Raw genomic sequence first — 20,221 nt, forward strand, 5'->3', positions numbered from 1 at the left:
TGTGCACGGAGAAAAATGTAACGTAATATACACTCAAAATTCTAGTAAATTGCATAGAATTTGCAGATCCATATAAAGACAGGCTCCTACTTATGTACAATTTTATTATGTACAATTAATATGTACAATATATAAAAACCCACAATAAAATTCGGTAAACTTTTACATTAAGGGATACCTTTTCGATAACCTTGATTTTGATATAGAGATCATGTTATAGAGATGAGAGTGTATCGATCAACTTTTCCTTATAAATTAATAGTGATCTCATAGTTTTCGAGATATATTTATATAAAACTCATGATAAAGGCTCCTTTACATTGGAGGCCACCTCTTCGATGACCTTGACCTTAACTAATGTTGTCAAGGTCATAACTCTAAGTGATCTTCAAAAAATTTTAGATGGCAATCGCTGTTTGTTCAAAAATTATTAATGAATAAAGTTTAAAAAATAATATCTTCTTTCTATTATATGCTAATGAGCATATGACTTTCCACGCGAAGGGAGGTCCACTCCACTTCCCCTCCTTCATTTAGGAGAAAGTCGGTTGCTGGGAAGGAAGTGAGGTAAATCTTCTTTTGCGAGAAAGGCCGAACGCCCCTAAACAAGGAGGGAGATGGAGTGGATTTATCCATCATATACAAGGTGTCATATACAGAAAATAATGAAATTTTGAAAATAAGTTTTATGTAAATATAGCTCAAAAATTATATGACATTGTCAATTAATTTGTAAGAAAAAGTTGATCAGTGTATCTTCACTTCTATAACATTATGTCAAATTCATCGAAGAGATGTACCCTAAAGGTTTATCTAAAATTCTTATTTTTTAAAAAATATTCTTTTGAATTGTGACGATTTTGATAGTCTACAAAATTATAACACAAATCCAGAATTATTCATTAAAATTGACGTGAAAATATCACCAACAGTCTATACTTATCTTGATCACTAAAATTGAAAATGAAAGTTTCTTCTTCAAATTTTAATCATCAAAATTTTTGACTCTAAATATTCTCTGTAGAAAACTTTCTATTTTTATAAAAACGACACAATTCAAAATGTGTCACTTTTGTAAAAGATATTATGATCTTTTTGAAAAAAACAACATGAATGCTATTGGACGGATAGGCTGTAGAGTTTAATTAGTTTACTTTTGATGTCTAATAGAATAATCTTTATTTAATTCATTTATGATAATAACTTGAAGATCACATTTTTTTTCAAATTATGTTACTTTTGAAGGGAATTATATAAAGGAACTGTATAATCTAATACATTTTCTCAACGTTCATTTTCTTCATTCAGTTTTATAAAAAAATCTATCTAATATTCTCTTGACATAATTACAGGCAGCAGCTTAAGTTTGTAGGTATATCTAAAGAAAAAAAATATTGATCTTTCAATCTCTTTAAACTTTGAGAACAATCAGAAGTTTGACAATCCAAATTTGGGCTATGGAAGGTAAACATAACCATGAATTTCAAATTGATCTTTGTCATTTTTCAATTGCAAAACAATATTCCGTTATCGTAGTAGAAAAAAAGGTACATTTTTTGACCTTGTTTTCTATAGCTGCGGCCTGCATTATGTTCACTTCAAATACTGAAAATCTATAATATACGTAACGTAAATTATAGATTTTTGGTATTCGCAGCGAATAATGAAATGCACTTATATATGTACATGGGATTTCAAACGTTCATAAATTTTGAAGTAGCGTGCAGTCTTTCAGCATTAAAAATTCTATTATATACTGATCGTTGCTTAGTACGGAATAAAGAAAAAAAAAATGACAAATGGTACTATTGTACAATGATGCAACACGAGTAATTGAAACGTTGCACACGTAGACTCAAAGCTGAATGGTGAAATTACAACTTTATATCGTCTGTACTACTCGTGCTACAGCATTGTAGAAGATCTTATACTTATCAATCAATCCTCGTACTTCCCTTTCCCCGCGTTTATGCCGTGGATATCTATCGTCTATCGATTCTGATAGCAAACTAATCGGTTAAAACCGCCCTCTCGATATGAGTAATGGCCGATAAAAGTTGGCGCTTTAAACAAGCTTAAAAGTTGCCGAGGAAGTTTACTAACGCATCGACTCGATTATACCATCGACTCAAAAACGTGACACCTTATACCAAAAGATTAAAATTTATTACGAAGTGTACAAACGAGCTTGTAAAAACATGCAGATGATATCATTCAGTGAGAAATAAGCACTTGACAAATATTTTGACGTAATCATTAATAAACTCATTGCTATTTTTATAAAAAAATAATACACTAACAAAATAAATCAAAGTTTTCAATGACGAAATAATTTGGACAGGACTGCAAGATATTTACAATTAATTATAATGTTTCTAAAAATAATATAATAGTATTATAAAGATATTTCAACTATATTTAAAGAAATTGTTCAAGATAGAAGTGGAAGTTTATTCGTATATTTATGTTGTTATACAATCAAGTTCGGAGCAATCACATTGTAAAAATTTCTTGTAGAATTTTTATTTCTTGTGAGTGAATATTTCTTTAGAGTGAAATTCGATAATGGAAACTTTTGATTTCGATATGTTGAAAGTATCCGGAATTATTAACAACGTAGCTTTATGTGTACGTAAAAGTGTCGTAAAAGAAACATTATTTATGAGATTTATATTAATGATTATTGTATAAACTGCACATATATATATATATATATATATATATATATATATATATATAAATGTGTGTATATGAAGACCAGATTTCCAAAATGCATTTTGTCCAAAATTTAATTTTTTTAAATGAAATATTCAGTGTTGCGAGATAGATATTTTAAGCTATTCTACAATGTTTTGAAAGTATTTCTATACCATCAATTTATGTGTTAAAAAAAAACTTGACATTCGAAGTGCATTGTATTCTTTACCTAGAGACAAACCAAAAGTATTTGTTTAACATTTTTAGCAACTGTTTAGCATTTTTATTAAACATTTTACATCTTACTGATTAGCAAATTGCTTCCTTTCTCATTTTCTGAAAATTATAAATTTTGGACAAAACGCATTTTGAAAGTCTGCTCCTCGTATGTATGTGTATATATTTAATACTTAAACTTACATATAATTTATAAAAACCAATAGGATTATTTAATTTTTAATATTTAGTAGAATAATTAAAAAATATGAAGATTATTAATTTTAGTATTAAAATGTTTAACAAAATCCGATTATTCCGATTACACAAGTTATTATTTTCTTTTTCATGAATAAAGATAAGAATAGCTGGAAGATATGAATGGAAGTCCACCTCTTTTGTGCAAGGATTATCTGAGACTTTTTATTGAGCGTTGAAATTTAATTAAACCGCCAGGAGCAATTAAATAAACATACGGCTTAAATTTATCGTGAGAAATTAAACCGCGTGTACGGTTATGCTACGTAGTATGCGAGAGTAGAAATGGAAAGGGCATTGTACTAGAAATTTTTGACGATTATCGCACGCGGAAACTAAAAAGCTTGCTCACATTTAAAACTTCTCCAGGGAAACGACCGCAATTGCATCTACATGCATTAGAATGTTTAATTTTATAAGGCTGCTGGCTAATTTCGCCTCTGGGAATAAAACCTGGCAAAATCTCATTAAATAAATTAGAAGTCAAATTATCCTAAACGCGAAATAGCTTGCATTAAACATTTCAAGTGTCTCACAATTGTTCCGATAAAGAATTCGCTGATTTTTATGCAAAGTGAAGAATAATAAGTGTGTGTGTGTGTGTGTGTGTGTGTAAATAATTAAAAATAAATAATTCTCAAAAAGATATAACAACGCGGCCTGTTTATTTTTAACATATTTTAATATTAATTATAATAGTACCATAACGCGATTAATATTATTTTTATTTTTTAGATTAATATTATATTTGTTATGTAAAAAATAGAATTCTAAAATTTATTCGCTTGTTTCTTTTAGTGAGTAAGAACGTTGGTACTTCTAATGTTAACTCGATATATAACAATAAATTGAACATTGATGTATAATACATAAATATTACATATGTATATTTATTACTTATATTTATTAATATACGTATTATATTCATATTTATTAGAGTTATACAAATTATTTAAATAAGGATATGTAAATCTTATCTGTCGCGTGTTTATTTTCGTATAAAATGCCACAAGCAAAATGCCAATTAATCCGACATTTTTCGAAGGATAAGTTTCATGATGCTAGCACCGCCGCCACTTAAGAGCTATTTCTTAAAGTTAGCTGACGCTAAAGTCGACGTATTATCATCGATTAATCAACGGCTCCGCGAAAACAAAGGGAAAGAAGCGGCGCAGTCTACTTTTTCCTCGGCCCGCAAACTTTATTCATTCGAAGTTCACTCGCTTGTCGTGGAAGTTCAGCCGATTACTGAAACGCGGATACATCTCGCTTCTATGCAACGGGGCGCAAAAGTATATTAGCGAAGTTAAACTCGATCCCGACGACGGTGGGCCGGAAGCAAAAGAGCACAAGGAATGTTTAAGAAGTCCTTCCCTTTTAACATTCGTTCACGATGACGGCGTCATGCAAAATACTTCGGGGACTTCGTCGCTCGCAAGAATGAATAGAATTTACTTAATAGCCCCTACTCTATTTAATGTTAACTAATTAACTCTTTGTGCACGGCGACCTCATTTTAGGATCACATTTAGAATCACTTTTATTTTATAAATTGCTCGCTCAATTTTTCTGAAATTTGGGCTGTGTAATTTGATAATGCTTTATTCGAATTTAAGATCAATAATAAAAAATCAAAATTAGGTAGATTTAATAAAGTAGACAGAATTTCCAAAAATTTGATTTTAGGGAGGTTTTAATTGTAAAATAACGTTAAGTTTCCTTTACATTACTTGAAGTTCATCAATTTATGTAAATAATTAGTACTAATTTTCAAACTGACTTTCAAATTCTGATTATAAATCTTGTGATACTAAATCCTTCTTTATAGAGGTTATTATCCTTTTGAAATTCAATATTTTCAGACTACACATTCAAACTCAGAGATATCAAGAACCTCCTAAAATCGAGTTTTACAATAATCATTATTTTTTTGGAATTTGAATTTTAGAATTCTGAAACCAGAATTGAATTCATCGACTTCAAAAACTTCTTTAGAAAGTAAGCTTTACTATAAGTTGCTTTATTGAAAAGCTTCAGTCGTCAAAGGGTTACGCGATGAGAGCTAATTTAATTCTTTTTTTTTTTTAATTTATAATAAAGATTATTAACAATTTGGCAATTTTGCAATTTCGTACACTGATTGCTATGACGAGAGAGAAATGGATAATACAAAAAGATGGAAGGTTCCTATTTTACAGATTGCATTTATAGAATACACAACAGATGGATATGCCGCAACTTTTATAGGAGTTTTCGAGTAACGAATGACGCGTGCCTTTTTTCGTCGAAATTTTACGAGCAACCGCGACTTAGTTTGCGCACGACGGTATAAGTTCAGAATACAGGCTATCTATAATATAATCCAATAAACGGCCGAGCTCGTAAATCTCACAAGAGTATCTCCATTCATTTATAGTTGGTTTCTCCGAAAAAGGAAATTAACGACAAAAAGGGAAGGAAAAGAAAGGGAGAAAGAGATGTACATTAATGTTAATGTAGTTTGTTACGAACGAGCGCGTCACGTGTGAGACTTCTCGTGAAAGTGAACCTCCGGAAATGTTTCCTTGTCTACAGCACGTGTGCGAAACGCTCGCTCGCGAAATGCGGGCGACTCAATTAAAGCGGCCAAGTTCTCCGAGTGTGCTGAGAGAATCACGAGGCCAAGAATTGCGTAGACAGAAGGCGGAGAGGTGTGTAGTTAGACATCCCTGCTTTACTTTCACAATTAACCCTTGGACGCGCAAAGCACTTCCCCGCAATGTTAAATGATACATCCGCCCTGACAGTCGGTTTCATAAAATAGATTTAACTTACAATTGCTGATTTTAACTTAACAATACCGCATTATGAGCTTACATAACGAATTATTAGCTTTCACTAATCACTTTTAATCATTTTAATTTAATAATGGCGAGAATTTCTATTAAACCATGATCGATTAATCAACGTGTGCGTGTTTAGTAATATTAATTTTACAATAGTAAATCTTACATAATTGATTAACTTTGATTAATCAGGTTTAACGATTTTACGGTAAAATAAACCCAACCTCATCAGGTTGTAAAGTCATATAAATCACGAAATAATAATCGCTTCAACTAATATTAATCATTGGTTTCTGTAACATTTATTTACATTATTACTCTTTGCATTAAGTTTCCTAATTATGTGTATATAAGATAATAATAATGGTTTTATAATATGACAATGATACATAATGTTTCAAACTTTGTCAAATCAAATAACAAATTATAACTGCACTTGTAGATATGTATATAATAGAAATAGTTTATTTTTCCAACTCGACGATATTAAATGCAGTAAATGCAACAGTTGAATTTGTTTATGTAAATCAAAATGCTTGCGTAATTTCTCTCTCAATGGATATTATTAAATTTTATAATGGAACAGCAATAAAATTTTCCTCAAATGCAAATTGAGTAGAAATTAGGTAAAACATCTTTTATATGGTAGATATTAATTTGGAAGATTATTTGTATTCTGCATTATAATAAATAAATGCATCCTTGGCCTTTATATATATATATAAAGCACCTCAAAAAATTGACGTAAACATTTAGCGTAACAGTTTATACTTTTTAAACACTTTTGACAGTTAAAAAAAAAGTTAAAAGGTGAGCATTCATTTATTTCGTGCAGGCAATAATATGAAAAAAAAAAAAACATTTTTAAATTTTTTTAATAGTAAATGAAGTTATCTTGAATGTTTCAAATAGCGCTGTGGCAGTTTTATTAAAAAATAGTATTTATTTTAAAATATTTTGTTAGTTATCATGATTCCTTTGCCTTTTATTCTTGCCAATACTCTTTTAAATAAATAAATTGGAGACGCTTTATACTTATTACCACGACTGTATATATTCATTAATACGAGCCTTATTTATCGATCATCGAAAGAGGACCGTCTTTCGGTATAGATGATAATCGACAAATGTCGTATCGCAGCACTCGTATTTTGCGAGCAAATTGCTCATAAATCGCATGTTATTATCAGAAGTTCCTACAATAGCTGTCCACGTAATCTATCGGGTAGGTTGGCAAATAGGTGCATCGGTTATGTGGAGCAGCTCTGCTAAGCTGCTATTCGTGTCCTCGAATCGACGGCAACCGGCAGCCGAAAGCTACGTAACGATTCATTACGGATGAAGTATATGAGCTAGCGGGTGCATCGAAAATACTCAGCAAGTAGGTTAACCGGACGGCTGCAATTTTAGTTGGTGTATTATTAGAAAAGCCTCCAGGACGCGCGCCTTTGTCTATAAATCTTAGGATAATTTCAACGGATACATATACAGTAGTATTCGCGGTGCGATCATTCACTGCGAAAGTCGTTTCTGGATTTTCATTAGCTACAAGAATTTTGCCTCGACACGAAAGCAGCCTTATCGCTCACGATATCTGATCCGACTTTGGCGAAAATTCTATCGTCAAATGTCGATAAATAAATATCTGTATAATGGTATAGTCATGTAGATATTTTTTATGTATACTTCCATAATATACAAATATTAATATTTTATAGCATATAATAAAGGACGTGAAATATTTAAAATTTAGAGCGACGTGTTCTATTAAATCTAAAATGAAATATATCCTTACCGGAGCTATAATTGGCAATTATTCATGATAGAAACGCGATCTTATTAGTGTCATGGCGAAACAAGATGGCCGAGATTACCGGACCGGTTAGGGTTTCCGTATCGCGCGCACAGTTGAGTGTCATCTCAGGACTTGAAATCGTGAGAAATTAGCTGGATCGGTTGTATGAGCACTTAGCACGATTGATTCCCTTGAATACGGCAATTTCTGTAAAGGCCTTACCCCTTTCACAACCGCACCCTCATCCCTTCTATCCTTGATGCGATCACTCGAAGACAGTATACAGAAAGTTTATACACGAGTATATAGGTATGTTTGTACATATATGCGCATATACATGCTGTATATGTATATCCATTTGTTGTCTGTCTCATTTGAGACATTCTCGAGATGATATCAAGATGATAATTTGAATCGGCTTTACGTCCAATTGGACCGCGTGCTAATTGGACGCTATCTATATATGAAAAGAACTTAAAGAACCTAAACCGCTTTACAATTATTTTAGAATTTATTTATTTTAGCCACACACACATATTACGAGTAAAAATTTTTTTTAACATTATAATAATTATCTTCTCTAATTAGATTTAATTAATTTTATCACAAAAGAGGAAAAGAGAAATAGAAAGAGAAAAAAGAAACTGTGATTAGCTCATATATTGTATGATAGTAACTTATTCTCTATTTTATATATACTTAGGTAATACATCATAACTACAATAATTAAATTCAGGTATAATAATTATAATTTAATCTCAAAAAATAAGTGCCATTATATATAATTTATATTAGAAGCGACATTACATTTCTTTTATTATCTTTACATTAACATGAAAAAAAAGATAATTATGTATAATATCATATAGTACAATTATGAGGATATTAAAAGAACAATAACTGAGTGAACTATATATTTTTTTAATAATTTAAAGTTAATAACATGTGCAATTGTCAAAAGTATTTTTAACTAATTTAAATCGATCTAACATTTTGATCAATCAAACTTATGGTTTATTACGGACAAATACAGTATGGTAAACTCATATGTTTGAATATTTTCCACGGACGTATGTATTGTTATTGGTTTTGTAATTGCTTTTAGCGCAAGTGGCATGGCGTGGCGGGCGGAGATTGGCGCGGGTTTCATCAGTACGTAACGCGAATCGAATAAACTATTGAATTCGAGCGTATTAATTAATTTTCATATTTGATACCGATGTGCCGATGCTATATGGCAATTGTCAGGAATTACATATTTTTCCGTCTCGCTAATCGGCGAATTGTAATTACATTTTCAGGAAAGCTGGATGGGCGACGGCCGACGCTTTTCATTTAGACATACCGTGTGTGTCGTGATAATCTATATTAAATACGCAAATTAATTGTTTCATCCGAATTTAATCATTTACTTAATTAATATCATGCAGCGGTTGAAGCGGTTTGAAATTTACAGATTGTGTAAAGCAATCCTGTGATACAATATCGTCGAGACGAGAACAACTGTTACACAAAATAAAAACAGGGACTCTATTCTGAAAATAAAGATATTAGACAATTTTGAAATAATATTATCTTAAAACAATTTTTTAATTTGGACCAAGAAAAACAATATCATTCTTATGCGCACGCACTCGCGAATCGACTATATCTACTCATGTATGTGTACATGTTCGCACACTCGCGATCTCTTTAGCGTCGCCAATCGATAAAGGTCACTTTCTCGCTCACACATGTGCACGCATTGGATATGCGTTCTGTACGTGCACGTGCATACGCAGGCATACACGTCAAATTGGAGATACGTATTGCAAGGTGCGAGTGCAGCTTGTGGCAATTCTATCCACAAATTGGCGACCGATCGAGCCACTAATTACTCGGGCTGGACGTGTTTTAAAAGCTGAACGGTTACGACCGATTTACGAGATCGCCCGAGGCAGAAAGAAAATGGGGGGGGGGGAGGATTGCGGATGTACGGTCTCCTCTCGCAATCCGGATCACTGCCGAATGGTCCATTCATCTAATCGTCCATTCGTGCTTCAACATACTGGTCACGCATACGATTTGAACCGCGTGAATATATGGATGCGTTATTTTCGATGCATGTGTGTGTTTAAATTTTAAATGTAAAAGAAATCAGAGAGGTAGAGAAAACTGATTATATCAAATTCTGTGGATCTTTATGAGATGTAATAATATTATTTGAAATATTTCTTGAAATTTATCACTTCTGTAGATTTTATGATTAATTTTTAATTTATTTTTTTTATACATGAGTAATAAAAATTGTAAATTGTGTTTGTTCCGTGTTCAGTTTTTAACAAATAAAAATTTTATTTAAATATTTAGATTAAAAAAATTTATTTAGATACTTATATACTAATAGAATCTTTGCAAATATAAAAAATAGAAAATTATTTATAAGAAAATGAAATAAAGATTTTATTTACAATTAAAGTAATTATTTAGTGGTTATTTATCAAAACCACTTAGCAATTCCCTTGGACGTAATCTTACTTCACAATATTTCTAGAAAGCAGGATATTGTAGATGTTTAAGTAGATAAGTCGGTATTTGTGGCAGACGAAGCGATTTTAGATGGTGAAAGGAATTCAGAAAGCAACCATTGCCCCGTAGTAATTTAATTTTTATTTGCTAATATTCAACTCGTTCAGAAAATTTTTTCTGTTGGAAAAACAATCGCAATCGCGAAATGATACGCAAAAAAATGGCCTAATATTATACATGCTAATGACAGATCCACATGATATTCTTTCCGCTTCTGCCCTCCTCTCTCTCTCTCTCTCTCTCTCTCACACACACACACACACATCTCTTTCCATGCAACTACAACGAGCACTTCCGGCTATGAGTCACAGTCGGATGCGTGCGAAATTACATCGCCATGCCGCGCGCTAAATTGTCCCATAATCTTGAAACTAACGTTTCAACGGTCAACAGCTTGCACCGCCAGCCAGCACTTAACGGCCGCGTTTAATAACTAACGGGACTCGTCGAGTCACTCCACGAAAGTTTGCCTCTACGCTTTGTCGTCGTTGCTCCTGTTGAGATTTGTGTGAGATCTATGTACTGTTAGCAACACGTGGATAGTGTAAAACTTTAAGATTATAATTTGTAACAAAATTTGGATTCTTTGAATGAGTAATTAAAGTTTGAGTATTAAAGAAAACATAAAGTATTTCATAAATATTTGATAAAATATTTCGTGAATATTTTTCTACTTTAACAGAATATTTTATTTTAAATATATAAATTCAGAATACCCTGCTATTCGTTACTGCTATTCATTTCTGAAACAAAGTTTTATGAAGCGACAAATAATAAAGTATCATTATTATGATACTTTTGTTACTATTGCTTAAATTACAACTTCTAGTAACAGCTTATGAAAAACGGTTAAAATCACTCGTCCTATCGATCATACGCGTGCGACGGTGCCGCGGTGTAGTGTCGAATTGAAACATTTCGCTTTCACATTCGTCGTTGCGATTAATTTTTCTCGCCAGCGCGGTGCGGGCGCATAAATCGAATCACGATTTCTATGAATAACAGGGACAGCCGATGTGCGCGCTTTTGTCTCGCAAGATCAACGACGCTATATCCGCGCGACCGCAACAAATTATCGCGGAAAACCAGCTCGCGTGTCGCGAACGATAAATCGAAGGGGGGCGTCGCGCCGCGTCGCGTCGCGTCGCATCGCATCGCGTCGCGTCGCGTCGCGTCGCGTCGTGCGCCATCGATCTTCGTCAGAACGATGCGATGCGCGACGCGGCGCCTTGCAGCGTGTGATGCAGCGAGAGGAAGGCGGGCCGTGGCAGAAGTCGACCAGGTTAACCAGAAAATTGCAAGGCACACACAAAACTCGGCTGCACAATGGAATCTTAATTCTGCGAGAGCAGTGGAGTTGAATTCACTCCGAAATCCAGTTCGTCCAACCACTCCGCGCGCGCTCCCGCCATTTCCCTTCCTCTTTCTCTCCCTCATCGCGTCTTATTCTCTCTCTTTCGTAATTAGGAAGCAAACAGAGCGGCGGTCTTGCCAAGTTGGCGGAGTCGGAGATGAAACAGCAGTTTCCGTCCTCCCATCCTTCTTCCGCCTGCGCCGTAGACCCCCCACGGGAGTCTACAATCCCTCTTACCTTACCTCCTTTGCCCGTTCTCTACCATACCCGTTCTCAGCCATACCCGGCATAGTCCTCTCCACCCCAAATCCGCCATCACATTTTCCGGTGTGTCGACGGGCCACCTGACTCTCTTCTTCAAGTCGGTACGATTATGTGGAAAGAGCGGGCCGTAAAAGGCGGACAGTATAATTCACTGCCAAACGCAGGCCACCGCAAGCGCGCGTTATTTCGCCTTCTTTTCCTGTCTTTCGTTCTTTTTACGACGCGCCGCAATATCCCTTCGAGATAGATAGATAGAGAGAGAGAGAGAGAACAAATTCGATGTGAAAGATTGAGATCTGTTTTATAGCTGCCATTTCGCGAGGAGGTGTACGGTCTTCGAACTTTTTATGTTATAATTATCTCACGCGTGGCGATTGCTGCTACGTCTAAAAAGACTAGATATTTCCGAAACGCTAGACTCAACATAGAAATTTATGATAGTATCGCTTGATGGCTCAAATTGATTACGAATTTTATATTCTATTTTATGTGCACATAGCGATAAAAAATATTACAAGTTCTGATAGCTATAATCTCAGAACATATTCCTTGCTTTTAATGGTGAGATGAAATTTCACTCTAACTTCATATTACTTTAATTTCGTTTTCTCATGCAATTTTTTTCTCAGCAGTTTTCTAATATTTTTGACTTCATGTTTCACGATATACATATATTAACTCGACTGGTGGTGGCTGAGTCATTCGAAATTCGATGAGTATTCGTTAGTTTTCGAAGATTACTGGTACATCCTTTTTTATCGCAAGGATATAAAAATATCTGAAACTCGAACTGCTGCCCTTTTATTGCCATTTTATATACAGCTTTGAAAATCAAAAATATAAAGCACTCCTACAAACTGATGCAAACTTAATTTATTTTTCATATCTAATGAAAAATAAATTAAGGAACAGTTTTATTGTAAAATAATATGTTTATAATAAATGTAATGTTTTGTTAGTTTTTCTTTGGATTTTATTACTTCCTCTTTCAAGAAAATGTAATAAACTACGAGTAGTTAATACTTATGACAAGACTGTATATTTATACGTGAAATGACTTTTTGATTATCCAGTAAAGTGCAGATCAAAAACCAGCTAGTCCTCCGAAGCATCTATTCGAAGATTAATTGTGAAGACTACGATATAAAATTTGTTGTGACATTATAATTGTGCTTTGAAAAAAAAAAAGATAATGCACTAGAAAAAAAGTCCGGGTTGCATTAATTGGAATTCTGATTGAAAAATCAGAAGTTTTTCTGATTGCATCTATGATATTCGATCATAGTTAAAATCACCAAAATTCTGATTGATATGATTAGAATCTTTTGGTACATTTATTTTCAATTAGAAAGTTTTCTCAATGTGATATCTAGCCATAATCCGCATTGATTAAAATGTATAGCTGTTGAAGTGTTAATCTACGTAGTAACGCGAGGCATTAAGGGAATCTGAAAGACAATTAGTCACATTATAAATAGCACTTACACACAGAGGATTTACGTGTCATTGACACATCACTAAATCAATATCTCACTCATGCATGCCCCACACACACACACACACACACGCACACGCACACAATTTTTAACTTTTATAATATTTACGTTTCAATTAGACGTTTAAGTTCAATTTTAAGAATTCCACTCTATTTTTTCCAATGTAAATTATTAGTCTCTGAACTACTATTTCGTAAGATTGCATAGCTTTTATATGAAGCAAATGTTGTCACGCTCTCTGGAGCGTCATATTAGGCTAAGAAATGATAAAGATTTCAATTTCGAAATTTTTTCTCAGTATAAACCTCATAGATCACCTCACGTGGATTAATGCGTATATTTTATCGGTTATCCCTCTTAAAGGATCCTAAAATCGTCTATATTAATGACTAAACCATACAATCTTTGTAAATATAACATTTTTTTTCTTTCTTATTAATTTGGAAATCTTTTTCCAGGATTAAAACATACGCATTAATATGTGCAATGAGGTGGAATCTATGCTGAGAACGACAAAAATCTTCGCAATTGAGATCTTTACCACTTCTTAGTCCAATATGGCGCTCCGGAGCTGTCACGTCGTAACAATATTTGCTTCAGATAAAAGCTGTGCATTCTGTACTTACGAAATAGTAGTCCACAGATTAATATAATAATTTGGATAAAAAAACAGAATAGAGTTCTTAAAATTGGAGTTATACGTCTAATTAAAGCGTAATTGTTATACGAAAATTTATGTGGATGTGTGACGTGCGTAAGCGAGATATTGATATAGTGATGTGTCAACGACACGTAAAAGTCGTCTGTGCGTAAGTGCTAATTTCAATATGACTAATTGTTTTTACGATTCCTTTCCAACGCAACATGCATGACATGCTCGAGAGTGTGTGCGCATGAGCCCAGTTTCACGCGAGTTTCGTCGCGTACACATTCATCCCGATTCGGGGATACAGGAAGCTCAGCCGGCACTCTAATTCCATAGAGTATCCCCAGGGAGCGGCGCGACTGCGATGAAAATGGATTACCCAACACCGCCGCCGATCCACAGCTGTCTTATTCCTTATTCAAAATAATACGAAGCACACACAGGTATCAGGAGACATGGCAGTGTCTCGGCGCTAAGATAAGCGAATATCTCTCATAGCACGAGAGCCACCAGCCGTGTTCCTTTACACGAGCCGGCGAGTTGCGGGGGAACCAAGGTTATCAAATCTCAATAACGGCTGAAAACCGATCAAATTCTATGTATTCTCAATAGATTCCATTCGGATTGTGTAATAAAAGTGCTTTTATTTTTTTTTTCTACGTATCCTGCATGCGGAGATATTACAAAGTTCGGATTACTTTTTAAGTTACGTCGTCGTCGTCGTGATTATCATGTTCGTCATTGCCCAGCCAGAATTGGAGGGATATGTCACTTATTTAAACGATTTCGATCGCTAAGACATTTAGTGAACGAATTGAAAATAAGTTAGCCAAGACCACATAACCGTAAGTTAAACGTAATAAGCATGTGTAATGTAAAATAAATGAATCGTGGGATTATTTTTACCTCAACCTTAGGAGGATTAAATAAGCACGAAAGATTCAGTTAAGACCATAAAAGCATTAAAGGCATTAAATAATATAATGTTGAAAATGACGGGTTGTATTTTGGGATGCAAAAACAAAAGCGAGGAAAGATATGAAGCGCTTTTCATTAGACCCAATTAATTACTTAACTCTACCATAAGCGTATGTATATTTATGTTGTTTTACATTACTAATGTTAATTATTGGGTCATTTAAAAAGTATCTGCGGTTTTTTCATTCAAAAATTGAACAAAAAACCGCGGATACTTTTTAAATGATCTAATATAATTTTATTGGAAGAGAAAATATCTTTGAATGAATTGTGATATAATAATTTCTTTTAAGAAGAATTAAAACCATTTGGATTGAAATAGAAAGATCCTTCAATAAAAATATAGATATATACTGAGGTTTCATTGTATAAAAATTAAAGATCACATCACTTATTTATTATGTAGAATTTAACTTAGCGCCATTTGATACCAAATTTTTTATACAAATGATACGTATTATTAGAGTTAAGTAAATGATAAAGATAGTACCACTTAGGTTTTACTGTTTAATTTAATAGAATTTAACTTGGTCAGCTTAAGACAGTAGCATTTGGAATTTAATTTTTAATTTAGTACAATAGTTTTTTTCGATGAGTATAATTTTTGATGGAAAATTAAAGCTGCCATTACTTGGATTGGAATACGAAGATCTTCAATAAGAATATTTTTGAAAAGAATTGAAAGTACTATTATTTGAGTTGGAATAATAAAAAAATAGTAAAAAGACAACGTATCACTTAAGTTTTCATCATATTATTATACAATCATATTATTAAACAACTAGTTTTTCTCAAGGAATACACAAAACGCAAGTCTCAACCAGGAGATCATCATTCCGACGCGCCTGAACTTTTGGCCGCGATAATTGGCATAGTTTTTGTTAATCAAAACTGTAAAAAAGCGCTGCCTAAACGGTGTAATAATTTTCATCCACCACGCGTTACAGACAATCGTTAAAATCGATGAGGTCGTATTCGTGAGGAGATCGAAATTCATCACAAGGAAGAAGTAAGAACGCGCGAGCGTGCTCGGGAGATAAATGGTAACAGGTGGTATCCGAGCGTACCAAGTGTAATAAGTTTTCACGTAGACTAAATGCGAACCTATAGTTACGGTCCGGCTTTTACGGCCCACTATTTTTCATTGCCACTTTTCCTCTCGTTTGCCGAAGTCTCAAAGTACAATGCGATGAAGGTTATTATTTCCTTTCTTGTTCTCGTTAAATTACGCGTTTCTTTATTTTTGCACTGTATTTGTCTCTGCTTTTTATTTCTGTAAGAAAATTGTAGAACAGTCGAGTAGAGATCGATAAGAAAAGTCTCATTATAATAAAATTATTTCGGATACTTTTAAATTAATGTAAATGTTGATTTTTCTGATTGAAACAATTTTCATCATTTACTCTTATAAGAAGATTGACAAATAAATGTGTAAATTTGGAAGTAAAATCTGTAAAAAAAACTTAGCTATACCTTTTTTTAAAATAAAAGTTTTCCTATACATAATCTCCCTTATCGTCTTTGCCTGCAAGAGATTATGGCAATTTTACTTGGGAGACAAAGCGCTTATTCCAATCCCAACGCCTAGAAAAGTTAGTCCCCACGAAAGGACTTTTTTAATTAAAGTTAGAAATAAAGGTGTCGAGAAAACGAAATGCCACATCTAAAGCTTCCGTCAAGACGGGACTTGGTCCATAATCTTTTTGGCTTATGAAACTATTCTCCAAAATCCACTCAAGCGCCAGTCATCCGCCACTTTCCATTATTCGTTCTTGTATATGTCTAACATTTTTGGCATGTACAATTTAATGTATTATCTTGGATTGCATAATGATGACTTTAAAAGTACAGATACAATAGAAAGAATAAGAAATAACGATATCAGCTAGTATAGAAACTGTATTTCGATGTATCCGATTTCTAATAAGTTGAAATTCCTTATTCCTTATTCTTTCTATTGTCTTAAAACTTTATTTAAAGTAGTTTAATAATTTTAGAGTTTAAAAGTTACAGATATATTAGAAAATTTTACACATTTTTTTCTGTTTTTAATTACATTTTTTTTTAAATACAATATATAAAAAGAAATACTTATATACTTAAATGTAACTACGAATATGCTTAAATTATATAATAATTTATATTTGCATATAATATTAATTGTATATAATAATTCTCTCTCTCTCTCTCTCTCTCTCTCTCTCTCTCTCTCTCTCTCTCTCTCTCTCTCTCTCTTATATTCGAATATAATTTATATTTACATTTAGACGTATCGCTTTCTAGCTTCACAAGTGACAATTATAAAAATGTAACTTTCCAGTTACTATTACTACAAGTTATTATTACTACGAATATGTTAAGTATTATCTTTTTTCAATCATCAAAATAATCTGGCTTAATTTCATAAAAAATATTAACGTCAAAACCATTATGTTTCAAAATAAGATGGGTTTTTCAGATAATATTTATGAAACAAAAATAACAAAAATCACATTTGATCATGCTACGAATACATGTTTTTTGATGATTATTTAATCAGCCAGTTATTTTTCTATCAAATTGAAAAACAATTTTTCCCTTTTTTTTGAAGAATTTAATTTTTTAAGATAATATTTTTTGAGCCGAGGTAATATTTTTCGCAATAAGATTATTTATATAATATTTTAATATGTTATTCAGTATCATATAAGATCTTTTTAAGAGATCTTACATCATAATGCTTGTGTCTTATGCCTATTAGTATCAAATTATTGAATTACTAATTAATTTAAGAATGCTGGACTGAACGCGGCCAAACTTGATTGATGTCGATAGTACAGAATTTTTTTAATTCCAAATAAAAAAAAGTCGATAATAGTGACGTCTTTAATTCATTCTTTTCTTTATCTAACATATTGCAACGCCATCTCTTGCAAACTCGAGCATCTACTGCTAGACATAATTACTGCTTTGTTTACCATAATAATGTTTCTGAGTTTCGCTCAGCATTTATTACATTTTATTTGCAGATCGATATAAATCTTTTTTTAAGCTTTTAATCTTAGTTCTGTAAATTCATCACTATTGTTTGTGCACGTAATATCCCAGGTGCTGCACTGTCGTTTTGTCCATACGAGCTATAAAACTTTTATATTAAGGAAACATTTACATCAGGTGACAGTTCTACGAGTTGCAAAAATGTAAATTTTTAACTTTTTTTTTTTAATTTAGTATAAAGTCCACTGCAGCATCTCCCAATTTTACTTCTACTTTAATCCTGTAAAAGAATTTTTTATTTCATTCAGCAAATTTGGAAATTTTTATCTATCTGCAATATCTCGACAATTTGATCCCAACTCCAACATCCCGTTAATAATTTGTAATATTATTATTATTATATTTCAATTAAGTTTCAAGACTGAAAAATCAATTCGGCGCGCAAATAACTATATGTAGTATATAAATTCACATCAAATTATTTAAGCACAGATCCAGCTTGACCGTTTAAAAACCGTGTTATTTATTCCCTACTTGTTGTGTAATTATACGTACGATCCTAAGAAATTTTTTAATGTTGTTAATTTTTTAAGTTGTGTCACTCTTGAAATAAAAGAGCAATATGTATACAAAAATATACAAGAATGTACAAGTTTAAAGAGTAAGAAAATGTGTTCTGTAAACATTATCCTTGGATTTAGTCTAGGGCGTAGATCTAAATCCAAAGTTAAATCCTTCGAATATCGACGATCTCTCTCTACCACATGCTCACAATCCTTATCATTTGTCTTTGCAGAGGCTTATGTGAATCTGGGAGCCGCGTTGATTTCGGTTGGACGGGGCACTGATGCAGCTGCGGTTTTGCGCGCCGGTGCATCCTTGGATGGCTCCGGTTTGAAGGACAAAAGGGCTCACGAGGCGGCCAGGGTGCAGGCCCTCCTTCAATTAGGCGCGCTGTATGCCGATCAGGGTAGATTACAAAGAGCTCTGTCGGCATATAGGGAAGCCCTGCGTGCCCTACCGGATCACTATCCACCTCAGGTTAGTAGCGCGCGTCGCTTCCTCTTCATTACATTGCTAAAGCGGAATAACTTGATGCGCGAGGGAACTATGAATACTTGAAGCGCGTTAAGAGCCTTCTCCGAGGTTGCGTCTCCGTTTGGCTTCAAGCGATTTATATAGTTTCTCTCCCTGTTCGTTTCCTTTTGAATAGAATTTGTCCTTTCTTTCACCCGCCCACTATCTATCTTTCGAAAATTAAGACTTATAAAATTCATATTGTGATTATCGATTTATGTCTATATGACTTGCGTATTGATAATATTTAGTTGCACCTTTATGCTAGATAATCCAGATACATTTATTGAGAATATCAGTAAATGGAATTGAATTTAAACAACAATTACTTCATTCGATGTTAACTGAAACTGACTGAAAGATGAGGTTTACAAATTTATCTCATCTTTTGACAAGAAGTATCATTGTGAAGGTTGTCCCCTTTGCAGACACGATAGCTAACGGCGAAAACGATTATCACGATCGTTCTAACTCTCTCGTCGATTGCAGTTGGTCGATTAACAAACCAGGAACGCGGTAAACCACTCCGAACGATACACCGAAAGCAGTCTACAAGAAAGTAATCAACTCGAAACAGATTTCTGATGTATTCGTCGACCCTTCGATTGCTAATTGCTTTCCAAGATTATTACTACCTTCAATTCGCCCGAAGCAATTCTGCGTTCTCTACTCAAATATCGTTTATTCCACGCAGGATACACTCTTTGACTCGCTCGTGACTTGATCATGGTCGTGCATGGTAATCAAAAAGAATAGAGGAAAGCATTACTTTCATGATGTAGAAAATATTACAAAATAATTCGGAAACGTTAGATATAATTCTACATTTAATTTTTTATGTGTATTAAGGGAATGCTGGAACGACGGCAATACAGACTTTTTAACTTCAAATTTAGTTTTTTTACATTATTGTTCTGTCTTACTTAAATGTATACAACTATCCTCATTTAACATATTGCAACACCATCTCTTGCAAGATTCGGTACTTACACTACTGACTAGACACAAATACTGCTCTGTTTTACTCTTTCACCGATTCATTCGTAGCATACAAATGAAATTTCAGATTCT

General features: G+C 33.2%; 1 protein-coding gene across 3 annotated transcripts in view; it reads left to right on the top strand.

Annotated features, from left to right (window-relative positions):
- Positions 1 to 20,221, top strand: part of Tmtc2 (Transmembrane O-mannosyltransferase targeting cadherins 2) — a 290,264-nt gene that overhangs the window by 237,894 nt on the left and 32,149 nt on the right. For all 3 annotated transcript variants that reach the window (XR_015546164.1, XM_087409526.1, XM_087409524.1), the window contains exon 7: positions 18,870 to 19,114. Coding sequence is in view for 2 of the 3 variants with exons in the window: in XM_087409526.1 (XP_087265652.1) it covers positions 18,870 to 19,114 (245 nt within the window). In the remaining variant the exon portion in view is untranslated. The remainder of the gene's footprint in view (positions 1 to 18,869; positions 19,115 to 20,221) is intronic.

This window comes from Acromyrmex echinatior, chromosome 9 (assembly GCF_024713525.1).
Source record: "Acromyrmex echinatior isolate Ae372 chromosome 9, ASM2471352v2, whole genome shotgun sequence".
Classification (NCBI taxonomy): Eukaryota; Metazoa; Arthropoda; class Insecta; order Hymenoptera; family Formicidae; genus Acromyrmex; species Acromyrmex echinatior.